The following is a 15,069-nucleotide window of genomic DNA, read 5'->3' as shown; positions in this document are numbered from 1 at the left end:
ATTGATCTGGAGAGATACCATGACCACACCAACTCTTATAAAGGAAAAGAGAAAAAATATTTAATTGGGGTGGCTTACAGTTTCAGAAGTTTAGTCCATTATTATGGCAGGACATGGCAGCATGCAGGCAGACATGGTGCTGGAGAAGGAGCCAAGAGTTCTATAACTTGATCCACAGGCAACAGGAAGAGGACTGAACTGTTGCATTGGGTGTAGCTTGAGCATTGAAGACCTCACCCCCCCACACACACACACACAGTGACACACTGTATGTAGTAGGAGACATGGGCTGCGTTCCTGCCACCCTGCTCCTGGCCGCCAGCTAGCTTATGCCCCAAAATAACAACACACAAACTGTATTCACATAAACACTGCTTGGCCCATTTCTATTCATATATGTAGCACCACGAGGTATACTTACCGGGAAGATTCTAGCCTATGTCCATCCTGGGTCAGAGCTTCATCGCGTCTGCCCCAGAGAGGAGAGGAAATGGCATCTGTGCTCACTTCCTCTTCCTCCCAGCATTCTGTTCTGTTTACTCTGCCTATCTAATTTTCTGTCCTATCAGGGCCAAGGCAGTTTCTTTATTTAACCAATGACCTTCTTCCACCATTACACTTCCTCCAAGGTCATACATTCTAATAGTGCCACTCTCTATGAAGGCCTTTTCTTTCAAACCACTACATACAGTGTGTAAACCACACACACACACACACACACATCTTAGGGTTTCTATTGCTGTGATAAAACACCACGACCAAAAGCAACTTGGGAGTAAACAGTCTACTTCATTTAGACTTTCACATCATAGTTCATCATGGAAAGAACTCAAGCTGGGCAGGAACCCGGAGGCAGGACTGCTGCAGAGACCATGGAGGAATGCTTACTCGTGCTCAGTGCTTGCTCAGGCCACATTCTTACATCATCCAGGACCACCTGATGAGGGGTGACACCACCCACAATGAGCCGGGCTCTTCTACATTGATCAAGAAAATGTCCTATAAACTTGCATAAGATTCTTTCCGTCATACTAGGTATTGGGCTCACAGAGCTTCAAGACAATGGACCTAAAAATAGAGTGCCCTTCTCCCAAAAACCCATGCTGGGTTAAGGTAATTGTGCAGGGCTCCCAGGACCACAGGCAGTAAGTGTGAAGGCAGTGCCCTGAGCCATGTTTGCTAGGTACAGCAGTGTGCTGGCCGTCAGTGTGACACAAGCTAATGCCCCCACCATGCTGGCCCGTGGAGCATGTGGTGCATGTTCTGGATTGATGAGAGATGGGGAGGGCCCAGTTCACTGCAGGTTGTGTGACCCCTAGGCTGGTGGCCCTGGTTGCTGTAAGAAAGCAGGTTCAAGATGCTATTAGGCACAAGCCAAACCAGCATTCCTCCATGGCCTCTACATCAGTTCTTCAAGTTTCTGTCTGGAGTTCCCGCCCTGACTGAACTCAGAGACAGAAGTCAAGTCTGGGCAGGAACTCAAGTAACCTGAGAGTTGTAAGATGAAGTAAACTCTTTCCTCCCCCAGCTGCTTTCGGTCATGGTGTCTATCACTGCAATAGACACCTAACAGATTCAGCGGTTTAACATACCTGGACCCAATCAATCTGTTGGAGACAATGTATGAAAAGTTGTTCAGACTTAATGAAAGCCACTGTTAGAATGTCAAGTATGGGAATGGTGTGTGAATCGGGGAGGGGAGAGAGTAAAGTAACACATGGCAGAGGCTGACAGAGTCCAAATTATAAAAGGCCATTGCTAATTTTATTAACTTATATAATGTGTGAGTCTAGAATTAAAACTACAAGTTTTCTACAAATCAACAAGAAAATACAAATACCCTATATTAATCAGGACAAATACAATTATCTTAAACAAGAAAGGGACTTTATTGGCTCACAAACTTTAAAGTCCAGAGGTAGGGCAGGCTTTAGGCACAACTGGATCTAGGGCCTCCAGAAAAATGACATCAAAACTTAGTTTTTCACCATCTCTGCTAGCCTCTGAGTTTCTCCTCAGACTTTCTCCACATAGGAAAAATGCAGGCTCCCATCGTCCTTGGGTCTCCAGTGTCTCCAAAGCCTTCTTTCCAGGAGTTGCTGTTCTCTTGAGCTCTCTCCTTAGCCTGCTTCAGATTGATGCCCGCTGTCTAATCACTGTGGCTAGTGTGGCTCAGGAGACGAGCCTGGTCATGTGCTCACCAAAGCCATATGGAATGGGTTAACCACAAGAAATAGGGATACTGTTGCCATAAATGAGGAAAGAGATGCTGAACAAACACAGATACCCACATAACCCAGTACAAAGGCAATAGAAGCATGAATGAACAATCCTCCGGAAATTATAAATGGCCAACTTCACTATTAGTCAGGGAAATGCAAATAGGAAGGTTTCCTCTCTCTCCTTTTCCCAAACAGATAAGGGCTGTCCAGTGTGGGTAAGGCGGCTCTGTGGGCAATGAGTACTCTACAGTGTGAAGACTCTACAGCTATCTGTCAGAAGATGGAGGGGAGTGTCAGGCAACAAGTGCCTTACAGCCAGCCAGCCACCTTCCAGAGGTTTGAAGACCAGAATATCTAAGACAAAGATATCTTAAAATTCCTAATAATCCCGTTATTTAAAGGGTGTCCACATTTCTGTATGTTCACATGGAAATGTGCACAAACTGTACTTTATGTAAACTGGAAATGGAACTGACCTGGGAAAATGGTCTTACATTTGTCTCTCTTATGATGTTAATGTAGTCATTTATACTTTCATAATTAGAACAAAAGAAGAAAAGAACAAGACCAAAGCAGGACATAAAACAGCCAATGAACAAAAAAAAATGTTCCTTCTTACTAATAAAGGCGCACATGCACGCGTGCACACACACATACATGCATGCACACACACAAAGAAAAAAGAAAATGAAAAAAAGACCTGGTCTGTAAGATGAGCAAAACCTTTTCAGGCTGCAGTACTGTCAGGAGAGCAGGCAAACAGGCATTCTTACTATTAATGGAATTATTGGTCCAACTTTTAAAGTTGTATTTCCTCAAAAATGTCAAATATGTACTTCCTGACCCAATGAATTCATTTCTAGTTATTTGTGTTATAAGGAGAACTACATAGGTAGTAGAATCTATGTTTATGGATAGCAACTGTATCTGTTATGCATAAAGAACCTACAAACCCATCAGTAGGGATGGGTTAGATGGACTGAGTGTAATAATGCAAAGGAATACTATAACTATGGAAAATGCCCACAGCAGTGGGGGAGGGAAAACCAGTCTCTCTATGGTAGATGGAGCTATGTAACGACCTCAGGTCTGTTGAGGATTAAAGCAGAGTAAGGCACTTTAGTTGGTGCCTGTACTCAATCCAAGACTGTTATTTTAAAGGTGTTTGCTTAAACGTGTATAGAGCTAAATTTGGAAGGACAATAAACCAGATAGATTACCATTTCTGGCTAAATCTGATGTCTTTTTTCATCTTTTGTTTCTGCGTTGTGGAAAAATTAAATGGGTATATATAATAACTTTCAAGTTTATTAAACTTGTACTGCCATCTTTTTTTTTTTTTTTAATTTGGTTTTTTGAGACAGGGTTTCTCTGTGTAGTCCTACTCCTCGCTGTCCTGGAACTCACGCTGTAGACTAAGTTAGCCTTGAACTCACAAACAACCACCTACCTCTGCCTCTGGAGTGCTGGAACTAAAGGTGTGCACCACCACCCTGCTAAGACCATCACTCTTGACAGAATAAGCAAACAAACAAACAAACTGGCCTGTGGAATCCACAGGATTGTGTTGCAGTTCTAAGTGGCCATTTCCAAGCCACAAGTTCCGAGATTGTTGGGTCTTGTTTTCCTAGTCCACAACTCTAGATGATTAAGTACTCCAAGCATGTTTAGCATGCACATTCTCTCAGAACAGGCACCCTCCCCGAAGCTCACACGAATCTAAGACAGGCTGCTAACGGTCAAACATCTGTTACTATGAAATCACCAGACACCCTGTTGGGCCCATTAGTGTGCATGTCTTCACAGAAGTGCTCACATGTTAACCTGCTCATGTCTACTTCATTAGACTGGGTACCCCCAAATTATGATGATCTGTGTGGGGACAGTTCTGAAGACAGCAATCACTACCTGCTACTGTAAATTAATCTGTCTAGTGGAGACTTACGCCTAGCCAGAGCCAGTTAAATATACATCCCACTGCTTTCCTTTTCCTTTACACCATGAGGGGTTTTAGACCAGTCCTTTGTCTGAAATTCCTTCCCAACAGATACACAAGGGTCAGAGCCGGAAAGACAACACCTATCTGCCAACTCTAGTACCGCCTTTTCTGTGCTTCCACATTACCAAATCTACCCCTAAAATTGGTAAGTCTGGCATTCCACCTTATTACCTACTCTGTCATCCCAGCAGTCATCAAATGTGCCACCTCAAAAACCTACTGGGAAAGAACCAGCCATAAACAAATAAGTAACACGATTCCAGGTCGCTACCTTAGAGCAGAGGCGTTTACAGCTTTATTGGACATTAACGTGTTTCCTCTCAGCCACAGAGAAAAGACCCAAACAAAAGTCCCTACTTTTCTTGTATAACTTAAAAATACATTATAGCATTACTACATATTTATACTTCAATAAATCTTAATCTATAAAGCACGTTTTTCAGAATTGTTATCCGAAATCTATGAACAAGCTTCATTCTGCCTCATTCACCAGCTGTACTGCATTTAGAACTGTTTTCAATAACTCACGCAAAAATCTCACTTTTCAGTTTAAAATTCAACCAAGTACCAGATATAACCCAAATTGCTGGAAATATTTGTCCTCCTGTGGATCATTTTCCATGTAATGACGCCTGTCTCACATAAAAACAAACAAACAAAAAAACCCCACATTTTCTTATCCTCGATGCTTTAACTTCCAGAGTTTGCCACTAAACAGTAGAGCCACAGTACCTGGATTCCTAGCCAGGTATACAGAATCCTACTACTAAAATGTATTACTTTTAATGTTTTTTAAAAAATGTGTTAAGACTGTAAATTAAAAAATTCAATCAATTCTGCCAGTTAATAAAACTAGTTATTCATAGCCTAGTTATTTATTTTTAAAGGTCCATTCAACTTAACATGTAGTTATAACTACAATACTACTAGAAATTACATTTGGATTTTTAAGATTCAAAACTGTTTAAACTAATAGAGGGTATCTTGAGCTCACCTCTGAAAAGTGCGAAGAGCTGACTAGCTAGCTTTCTGAGCTGACCTCCCTCCAAACACAACACACTGCTGAGAGAACTAAACTCCGGGAATCTCAGAGTGACCTGGAATGCTGACGGGAAACCCCCGTGACTTTCATTGGAACAAATACTACCTGCTGACAGCAGGATCACAGTACCTAGCACAGTGCATTGTCGGTAAAATGTTCAGTACCAAATGCAGGGCTGTGTTAGCCTGGTGTTCAACCCTTTTGTACCAAAGGAATAAGAGCAAACCTGATATTGTTGGCCTCCCCTCAAGGAGTTTTCTATATCCTTAACTAGGATGAGAGCAAAATGAGTTAGACTGGAGATTTTCTAAAAGCCACATCATCTAAGTGCCTAATTTTACATCTGCCTTTCAACACCAGCATTCTTCCTTAGTGTAATATTTATCTTCACTTTACAAGTGCTATTTTTACATAGGAAACTCTCTTCATTAGTAAGATGCCCACAACTTAGATAAAATCAGTTTTTTTGTTGTTGAAGTTTTCCTAAGGAAAGATGCCTGTATGTAACTGATACACTTCAGTGTGTAACTTGTCCAGTTTTTCCCTCACTCTTTAAAATTCTGCCACCATCACTCATCTGAGATCTTAAGGCGCATTTAACATTGAGGCTTTGACTAGCCTTTATCTTCTAGTTTCCCCAAATATACTCAAACTGAACAAAAGGAAACTAAATGTTCAAAGATGTTTTTAAATGATGGGCTTTTAGATTTTACAATTCTTACATTGCCTTTTAAAATAGAAAGGTATGTATCCTTATAAAACAACATTCCAATGACCAACACAGAAATAAACTCTTTGTCTGAAAAAGGAAATTGTTAAGAAAGGGACAAAGAATTAGGTAGCTCATTACTTGGGAGAAAAGAGAATATAAATATCACATGGAAATTTTAGGTATTAATACCTGAATTATTTAAAATTTCAGTTTTTAGGCCTAACAGCATTTCTTTCGAGATAACAATGATGAAGATTTTTTTTTTTTGTATCTCCCAGTGGATTTTCTCAGTCAACAGGGAAAAAAAACTTTTCTCTATCACTTCATGTTTTTAATTGTCTTCATTTCTGAAGAAAAAGACCTGAGTGCTCATTGTTTCCCCCTAATCTCTTAAACTTTCACAACATTTAAAAGTTTTTCTGCATTGTGTCGTCTCTGATGTCTAAAAAGGTTTGAGCTCTGACTATAGGACTTTCCACACTGAACACATTCATAAGGTTTCTCCCCAGTGTGGATTCGCTGATGATTAATGAGCCCAGAATTCTGGCTGAAGGCTTTCCCACACTCAAGACACTTGTAAGGTTTCTCCCCAGTGTGGACTCGCTGGTGCTGCACAAGGATGGAGCTTCTGCTGAAGGCTTTTCCGCACTCGACACATCCGTAAGGCTTCTCCCCACTGTGGATTCTCTGGTGAAGAATAAGGGCTGAGCCCTGGCTGAAGTGTTTTCCACATTCGTCACATATGTGCTGTTTCTTTCGAGAGGGATTTCTCTTTCTTTCAAATCTGCCCTTGGGTAAACAGGTTTCTCCATATTTAAAAATCTGAGGAACACCTATATTAAGAGTGCCAGGAACTTCCTGAGATCCCACGGCGGAAGCAATCTCCTGCTTTGGAGCCAGCGCTCCATTTTCTGTCCTGACATCATCATCTGAAATAAAAGAAAATACAAGTATCACTCAGTTCCTACTTGAAGAGAAAAGAACTTGAAAGGGAAAAAAAATGGTTATTTGTTGTTGAGACAAGGTCTCACTATGTAGCCACGGCCAGCCTGGAACTTGCTATGTATAGACTAATTCAGCCTATTTCTGCCTCCTAATGTTGGCATTAAAATTATGCACCACCATGCCTGGCAAAAAAACAAACAAACAAAACAAAACAAAAAGTTGTTCATGAACTAAAACAAACAAACCCGTACACATCTATGAATATATGAGGCTGACAATTCTCAATAAAGGAAGGGGGGTGAGGCCAGTGAGCCGCTGCCTGACAACAAAAAGACACACAAGGTCTTATCTGATCTGGTTTGTTTATTTTATTTATTTTGTTTGTTTTTTCATTTTTCAAGACAGAGTTTCTTTGTGCATCCCTGACTGTCCTGAAATTCATTCTGTAGACCAGGGTGGCCTCAAACTCAGATCCAACAGCCCCTATCTCCCAAGTGCTGGGATTAAAGGTGTGCGCTGGTTTTATCTAAATTTAACATAGGGGCTAGAGAGATTGCTCAGTCATGAGGAGCACATGGCCCTTCAGAGGACCCAAGTTCAGTTCCAGCACCCACACTGGGAGGCTCACAACCACCATCACAACTCCAGGTCTAGGGGGTCCAACTTCCTCTTCTGAACTCTCTGGGCAACTGAACAAATGACGTACATACATATACATACATACACACACATACATACACACATACATGTAATACTTTCTAAATAGAACATAGTCAAAAAGGTGACAGGTTAAAAACAAAAGTGAAAAATCAAACTGCTATGGCTAGGTCTGAAGGGAACTGCGGGAGGAAAAATGATGGCCACTAGGAAACAGTTTTTAAGAGATTATATCAAAATGAAGGAATAACAAAAAGAAGGTGTCAAACAACAGCTGCTGCTGAAATAAATTAATGTGTCACAATCAATACTGAACTCAAAGCAGAACAGAGTCCTGATAAGAAGTCAAGAACTGGGTGTGGTGGCACATTCCTTAGACTCCAGCACCCAGAGGAGGCAGGCGTCTTCAGACCAGGCAGAGACAAAGACTCAAAACAAACAAAAATACAAAACAAAACAAAATAACCCAGAATAAATAAAACCAAAAACAGCCAAGGATGACCTGAGGCAGCCTGTGTTAACTAAAGCCGACACTCAGAGCTTCAGTACAGCCAAGGATGACCTGAGGCAGCCCGTGTTAACTAAAGCCGACACTCAGAGCTTCAACACAGCATAATGAAAAGTCTGCATTAAAGAAGCTCGCCCCAATTTGCTATTTGTCACAGCAGGCAGAAACATTGTTCCTTGTAAATCTAGATGTGTCTAGAAAAAAGCCTTGGTTTTACAGTGGCAGCACTGCCTACTCACAGGCAGAGAGAGCAAGACTCACCCACAGTCCCCTGGAGCTTAGGCCACACAGCATAACAGGGACTACGGTGAGCAGCAGCACTCGAGAGCGGCCGAAGATGGAGCCACCACGGGAAAGTCAAGCGGGAAAGCAGGGGGGAGGGAGACCCAAGGGCTCAAAGGGTTAATGCGGCTTAGCTACTTGGAAAGTCAAGTATGAAGGGCAAGTGAGGACCCGTGACATGAAATAAATGGAACTCTCTGAACGTGAAAGCGGCTAGACTGCTCAAATGAGGCCAACCATGGAAAGCCATCCCAAAATTTAGGAAGGGAACAGCTTTGACCCATGAAAGTACACCTCTGAAGAGCACACTGAACAACATCCCACGAGCTAGGGAAAACTACAATAGTGAGCGGATCGCACCTCTGCCTTGGGTCTGATTTACAGTACCATCCCCTCACACAGGAAGAAAACCTGCTCATGTCCTCATGTGTGGCAAACCAACATTATCTCCATCTACCTCAGAGACTGACGCACACTCAAACAAACTTCCTACAAACAAAACGCCAACACAGCAAGTTTAGTATCCTAGGGCATATAAACAAGTACACAGCATTAACTGCCAGGATATTGGAAACAAAAAAATCTGAATTATAACAATTATACTTTGATATTTCTGCATTTAAGCCATATTATAGCTTGGGAGCCTAGTTTGAATAAATACTTAGGAAAAAGTAAAGAGTTTACCCTCGTCTCATTTCTGAGGTTTTTATTTTTATTTTTTAAGTTCTAGAGGGCTGCAGAGATGATTCAGTGCTTAAAAGCACATACAGTTCTTGCAAAAAAGCCGAGTTCAGCTCCCTGCACCCTCACTGGGCTCATTACCCACCGACAGCTCCAGGGATCCAGTGCTCTCCCCTGCCCTGAGACCTGCACGCACATGCACAACCTCACACACAAGCACACATACTTTTGATTTAAAAGATCTTTTTAAAAAGTTTCTTAAGGGGTCTGCAGAGATGGCCCAGTGGTTGAGCACTGTCTGCTCTTCCAGAGGACCCAGGTTTAATCCCCTGCACCCACGGGGCAGCTCACAACCATCTGTAACTCCAGCTCCAGGGGGTCTGACTTCCTCTTCTGAGTTCCAAGGGCACCTAGCATGCACATGCTACAGACACACATGAGGGCAAAACACCCATACACATAAAATAAATTAAAATATGGGGGGAAGGGGGCTGGAGAGATGGCTCAGAGGTTAAGAGCACTGCCTGCCCTTCCAAAGGTCCTGAGTTCAATTCCCAGCAACCACATGGTGGCTCACAACCATCTGTAATCGGGTCTGGTGCCCTCTTCTGCCCTGCAGGCATACACACAGACAGAATATTGTATACATAATAAATAAATATTAAAAAAATATGGGGGGAAAGTTTCTTAATTAAAAAGGGGTAAAATATTGAGACAAAAAAAAACCAGAAATAGCTGAAATCTTAGAAAGTAATTCAAGTAATAAAATAAAAAGGTTGAAGGAGACTTCCAGTAAGTTCACCGTATTAATACAGTTAGGCAGGAGCCCAAGAACAAGAGAGCACAAGGCAGGCGGCAGACAAGCAGTGGCATGTGTGAATCAGACATGGTCCACAGGCACTGGCGCAGAGTCAGGCAGGCCGAAGCCCCAGTATGGGCAGTCGTCATGAAAGAAAAGCTAGAGATGCTAAAACCGAGGAGTAAAAACTCCCGAGGCCATTGAGTCAGCCACCAGGAAAGTCAGGCTCTTCACAGCATGGCAATTTCTAAACAGCAGTTTAAAACTGTTTCTCCAAAAAACAAGCAAAGCACTCTGGGAAAGGCCGGCCCCATAGAGTTCTGGTCCTCACCACAGTGCCTCAGAGAGCTGAGTTCCCAGGATGCCCACTTGAGCTGGTTCTCCACAGCATCAAGCTCCGAACTTGGTAATCCCTGAGCGTCTTCTTGAGACATCTCTTCTACAAGCACTTCCCGTTTCCGCCGGCGGAGAGAAACCTGAAAACATGGTTTTAGTTTGGTTGAGAAGGAATTTTGATACTAAGCACATAAGAGATACCACAAAAAAATGCAATACAAAGTTCTAGACAGCAGAGCAGTGTTTAACTATGCAGTGTTGTATTTGTTTAACTCTGTAAAGATGTGCTGCTGTTTTCCTCTGCCTGCTTAAGGCACTGACTGGTTTAATAAAAAGCTGAATGGCCAACAGCGAGGGAGGAGGTATAGGTAGAAGGAACTTCTGGGCAGGAGAGTAAGTAGGAGGAGGGATTTAGGCTCAGAGAAGAAAAGGAAACGATAGGGAAACACCAAGGGCCAGTCAGCCAGACAGGAAGGAAGCAAGAAAGTAGGACACACAGAATAAAAAGAAAAGTAAAAAGCCCCGTGGCACAACGTAGATGAACAGAAACAGGTTAAGTTAAAAGAGTTAGTGGAACACTCATAATTAATAATGTCTCCGTGTCTTCATTTGGGAGCTGTTTGGCGGCACAAAGAAAATTCCAACTACAGAGCAGCACAGGTATTGCAGAGTGGCAAATGAACAGGAGGGAGGCACAGACATAATTTAACTTAGTCAAATGAAGTTAATCACAGTTTGTCCACTGCTATATGAGTGTTTCTGACTTGGGAAAAATGAGGCAAACATGCTCACCGGCTGTCCAGGATCATCAAGTTCACGCTCCAAGTCCTCTAGAACGGTCACTGCCTCCTCTCCATTCTCTGGGTGATGTTCTCGAACCCAAGTCTGCAGCTCCTTAGGTAGGATGGCAACAAACTGCTCTAACACTACCAGCTCCAGGATCTGTTCCTTAGTGTGTGTCTCTGGTCTGAGCCACAGGCGGCAAAGTTTTCGGAGCTGGCTCACAGCCTCTCGGGGACCTGGTGAGTCCTGGTATCCAAACTGCCTGAACCGCTGTCGGAAAACCTCTGGGTCAGGGAGATGATTCCAGGAAACGCTCGATCCCTCCTCACCATCAGGGTCCTCCTCTAGTTTCACTCTCAGAATTTTTTCTTCTTCATCTGGATTTGGGATTATAAGTATTGAATCTTCTTCCACCGACTGTGCAGACATCCTGTTACAATCCTTCAAGGAAAGGCAGCCGAGGCAGGATATAGAACGTACTCACAGAAATACTCTGCTTTCCTCAAAGGTACTCCTAAGGGATAAGAAATAAAAGGCACACAAATTACCGAATACCCCAAGATATTTGAAAGCAGCAGAAAAAAATTGTTTTTACTGGATTAAAAATTTCAATCAATAGTTTATATTGACTGAAATGCTACCACAGGTAGCCAAATCTAGCCTGCTGCCTATAGTGAGGGTAGTGTAAAAACTTACACTAGCCATAGTAAGAATATTAAATGCTAAAAGGCATAGAAACATTTTATGATAGGAAAATATGATATATCTGTCTAGGACCAGCAAAGTCACTCCATTAGCAAAGGCACCTGCTGCCGAGCCTGATGACTTGACTCTGACAACCAGCATTCCATAGGAGAGAACTTACTTCTTCTGTTATTCTCTGGCCTCCACAAGTATGACATGATATGTGGAGGCCTACACACACATATACACACACACACATAAAATTAAAAAAATACTTTAAATAAAAAAATGGTTTATTTTATGTGCACTGGTTTTTGCCTATATGTGTATCTGTGTGAGGATGTTGAATTCTCTGGAACTGGAGTTACAGGCAGCTGAGAGCTACCATGTGGGTGCTGGGAATTGAACTTGGGACCTCTTGAAGAGCAGTCAGTGCTCTTAACCACTGAGCCATCTCTCCAGCCCTGTATTTTTTAAATTTATATCTATAAATCATTACATTTAATCATAGTTCAGGCAATAATGCAAGAGTTCACAGGGTTCGACAATTTCAGCTAAGATCTAAAGCAACTTAATATTTACTATCTGGCCCTTTCCAAAAAAAGATTGCCAGTCTGTGACATGAAGTCAACAGAAGGTAAATTAATAGCCCAAAGAACCCATGTAAGACTCCGTCAACTGCAGTGTTCTCCAGATGTTCTGAACTCTTGGGGTTGAAGAATTGGTTCAGCAAGTAAGAAGGCTTATTGCCCTTGGAGAGGACTCAGATTTGATTCCAGCACCCCAGAACTCTCTTCTGGCCTCCTTAGGCACCAGGCAACACATGGTACACATATACATAAAATAAAAGCTAAATGGACAGAGCGGAGAGGACCTAGGACTTACCACAGGGCAGGGAACCCTGACTGCTCTTTGGACTGGAGAGGGAGGGGGAGACGAGTGGGGGGAAGGGGAGAGGGGTGGGAGGAGGGGGAGAAGAGTGTATTTTTTTTTATTTAAAAATATAAAAAAAAAATCAAAAAAAAAAGCTAAATATTCAGAACTGTAGGACACTTAAAATATTTTTTGACATTGATCTTGTGTTTGTACATCTCAGGCAGGTGTGGAAGTCAGAGGACAGCATGCAGGGTTCGTTTCCGTTCTGTGCAGAATCTGGGGTCCAGCACGGGCGTTCAGGCTGGAGCAAGCCCCATACCCACTTTTCTTTTTGTCTTCACAAATCTGGATTAGGAAACAGGTCGACTGTCCGCACCCACCCCCGTGGTTAGAGACTGTATACAAGACCGTGCAAATCTGCTCTGCTGCTGAGCTACTGCTCAGAATGAAAACACATGCGCACACATGAACACACATTATTTCTTTAAAGTTAAAAAAAATTATTGTTTAGGAACGCCTTAAACAAAATATTTGTGAAAATGTTCTGTTCACTTGTAGCTGGTTCTGGTGTCCAGCACCTGGGTGAAGCAAGACTGTCCTCATTTACACAGCAAAGCTAACTGCGTTACTGGCTTTTGCCACAGATTCACTTTTACACAGGTCAGTAACGGATCACGTAACACTGGGGAAGAAACTATTTCACATAAAAAGCAAATGGCATTTAGGCACCCACCACACCATACATGCACTTAAACTTACAGCGACAGTTCATCCCCTGCAGCAAATGCTATGGGAAAAAGCACTCACAACTTCTCACGGTGGCCTGGAGTCTTTTTCCTTAAATAGCTTCCCCTAGCTTTTCCTTTGGGGAAATCTGTGAGCTACTTTCTCATCCTTTTAGTACTTGCAAAATCATACCAGTGTCACGGTTCACAGCACATTACGAATAATAAGCTTAGCTAGGCAGTGGTGGCGCACGCTTTTAATCCCAGCACTAAGGAGGCAAAGGCAGGTGGATCTTGTTCGAAGCCAGCCTGGTGGTCTATAGAGCGAGTTCCAGGACAGCCAGAGTTACACAGAGAAACCCTGCCTTGAAAAAAAACAAAATAGAGGAAGAATAACCTTTACAGCCACTATTTATTTATCAGCGCCAAGAATATAAAAAACAGAAACTTAAAACCTTACTGAAACCTGTCAAGGTGAAGACAAAGAATCAGAAAACACCGTATCAAACAGACAGACCATATAGATCCGTTAAATATTCTTGAGTGGAATGATGGCCTGATAGCAAAATCCAAGTTATTTGTTCCTATTCCTGGACCCGACCCTATCAACGGCTCAAACATTTCTACGCAATAGAAAAATTGCTTTTTCTCCTATTTTGTACTGCACCAGGCTCGTGGGACGAGGAGGAACGCCGTTGAGCACCTGGCGGGATCCTGGTCTTCAAAGACCTCCCGCCTCACAGCGCCGAGCCCAGCCAGCCCCAGAAACTCTGGCCGATGTCCTCTTCCCAGCAACCACCGCGAAGGGCCGCAGAGGCCCCACAACACCCCACCACCCAGGACTGGCGCTTCCGTCCTGCACCGGCGGGACTACAAATCCCAGAAGGCCGTGCGCGAGAACGACCGGATCCCACCTCGGCTTGAGCGATTCCCAGAACCCTCCGCGAGTCGATAGAGCCTCGAAATAGAACAAAACCGGTCGGTGGGGGAGGGGAGGACATGACGGCGAGGACGGGGCGCTGGGGTTCTGCGGACACCCGAAGTACGGCAAGCCGCCGCCGCCGCCCTTCCGCCGCGGCCTTCTCCGCGCACGCCCGAGACGCCGAAGGACGCCGGTCGCTGTCCGACCGCCCCGCCCCGCCCCGCCCCGCGCCCCTGCTCGAACCCTGCTCCGCACGCCGCTGACCTCTGGCTCGGGACCCACCGCAGCCTCGCCGTCCCGGGCAGACGCTGCGCCGTCGCTCACAGCCTCTTCCCACAAGCCCCCGGCGCGCCCGGCTTCCGGTCCGCAGGACTGGGGGCGGGGGTATTGGGGGGGCAGACGAAGCCCCGAGTTGCCATGGGGACGCGCGGCAAGCGGGGGAGGTGCGGCTTGATGACAATGGCCGCATTGAAGCCGAGCTTGGCCTTGCGCCTCTGCCGGAGTGGGCTCTGCTCTCTGTTCCACTCGACGAGCAGGAAAGGGGAGCAAGAGGAAGGTGGGCGGCAGTTTCCCGAGTGTCCCATACTCCTCGTAGGAGCCCTCTGAAGTAACTAAGGGAAGTGAACATTTCTGAAAGCCTGTCACAGTTGTGCCAGGCACAGTTGCTCTCTTGTGTAAATCTTCTTTACCCCCACATCCTATAGTGCAGGAACTTTGACTATTCCCGCTTCAGGGCCGAAAGTAGGAAGGTTTGCACCTAAACATGGCTTAAACTGTTGTCTCCCACTAGCTGTGTTACAAAAATGACCTCAAGTTATCAAAAAAAACAGATGAGACTAGCTGCGAACTTCGGCTAGTAGTCACGGGAAATTTATAGAATCTACGCATGCTTTTTA

General features: G+C 44.0%; 1 protein-coding gene across 5 annotated transcripts; it reads right to left on the bottom strand.

Moving 5' to 3' along the window:
- Positions 1 to 1,742: 1,742 nt before the first annotated feature.
- Znf24 (zinc finger protein 24) lies at positions 1,743 to 14,686 on the bottom strand. Of its 5 annotated transcripts, none has more exons than XM_075969182.1 (4): positions 14,438 to 14,686; positions 10,976 to 11,480; positions 10,179 to 10,323; positions 1,743 to 6,904 (listed from the first exon to the last, which is right to left on the bottom strand). In XM_075969182.1, exons 2-4 carry the CDS (start codon positions 11,393 to 11,395, stop codon positions 6,366 to 6,368), a joined length of 1,104 nt encoding a protein of 367 aa, XP_075825297.1. In that variant the 5' UTR covers positions 11,396 to 11,480; positions 14,438 to 14,686; the 3' UTR covers positions 1,743 to 6,365. The 5 variants fall into 5 exon arrangements, with proteins under 5 accessions (XP_075825297.1, XP_075825301.1, XP_075825300.1 ...); XM_075969186.1 differs by having other exon boundaries at positions 14,456 to 14,627; XM_075969185.1 differs by lacking the exon at positions 14,438 to 14,686 and adding an exon at positions 14,166 to 14,383.
- Positions 14,687 to 15,069: the final 383 nt, after the last annotated feature.

This window comes from Microtus pennsylvanicus, chromosome 4 (genome assembly GCF_037038515.1).
Source record: "Microtus pennsylvanicus isolate mMicPen1 chromosome 4, mMicPen1.hap1, whole genome shotgun sequence".
NCBI classification, from domain to species: Eukaryota; Metazoa; Chordata; class Mammalia; order Rodentia; family Cricetidae; genus Microtus; species Microtus pennsylvanicus.
This window is presented reverse-complemented; position numbering and strand designations above follow the sequence as displayed.

What these genes read in the sequence shown, in the direction of transcription:
- Znf24 (XM_075969182.1), bottom strand. Translation starts at nt 11,395, where the DNA reads ATGTCTGCACAGTCGGTGGAAGAAGATTCAATACTTATAATCCCAAAT. An exon ending in TTGATGATCCTGGACAGCCG is followed by an intron (nt 10,324 to 10,975) that starts GTGAGCATGTTT and finishes CCATGTTTTCAG; the next exon opens with GTTTCTCTCCGCCGGCGGAA. An exon ending in CAGCTCTCTGAGGCACTGTG is followed by an intron (nt 6,905 to 10,178) that starts GTGAGGACCAGA and finishes CTTTTATTTCAG; the next exon opens with ATGATGATGTCAGGACAGAA.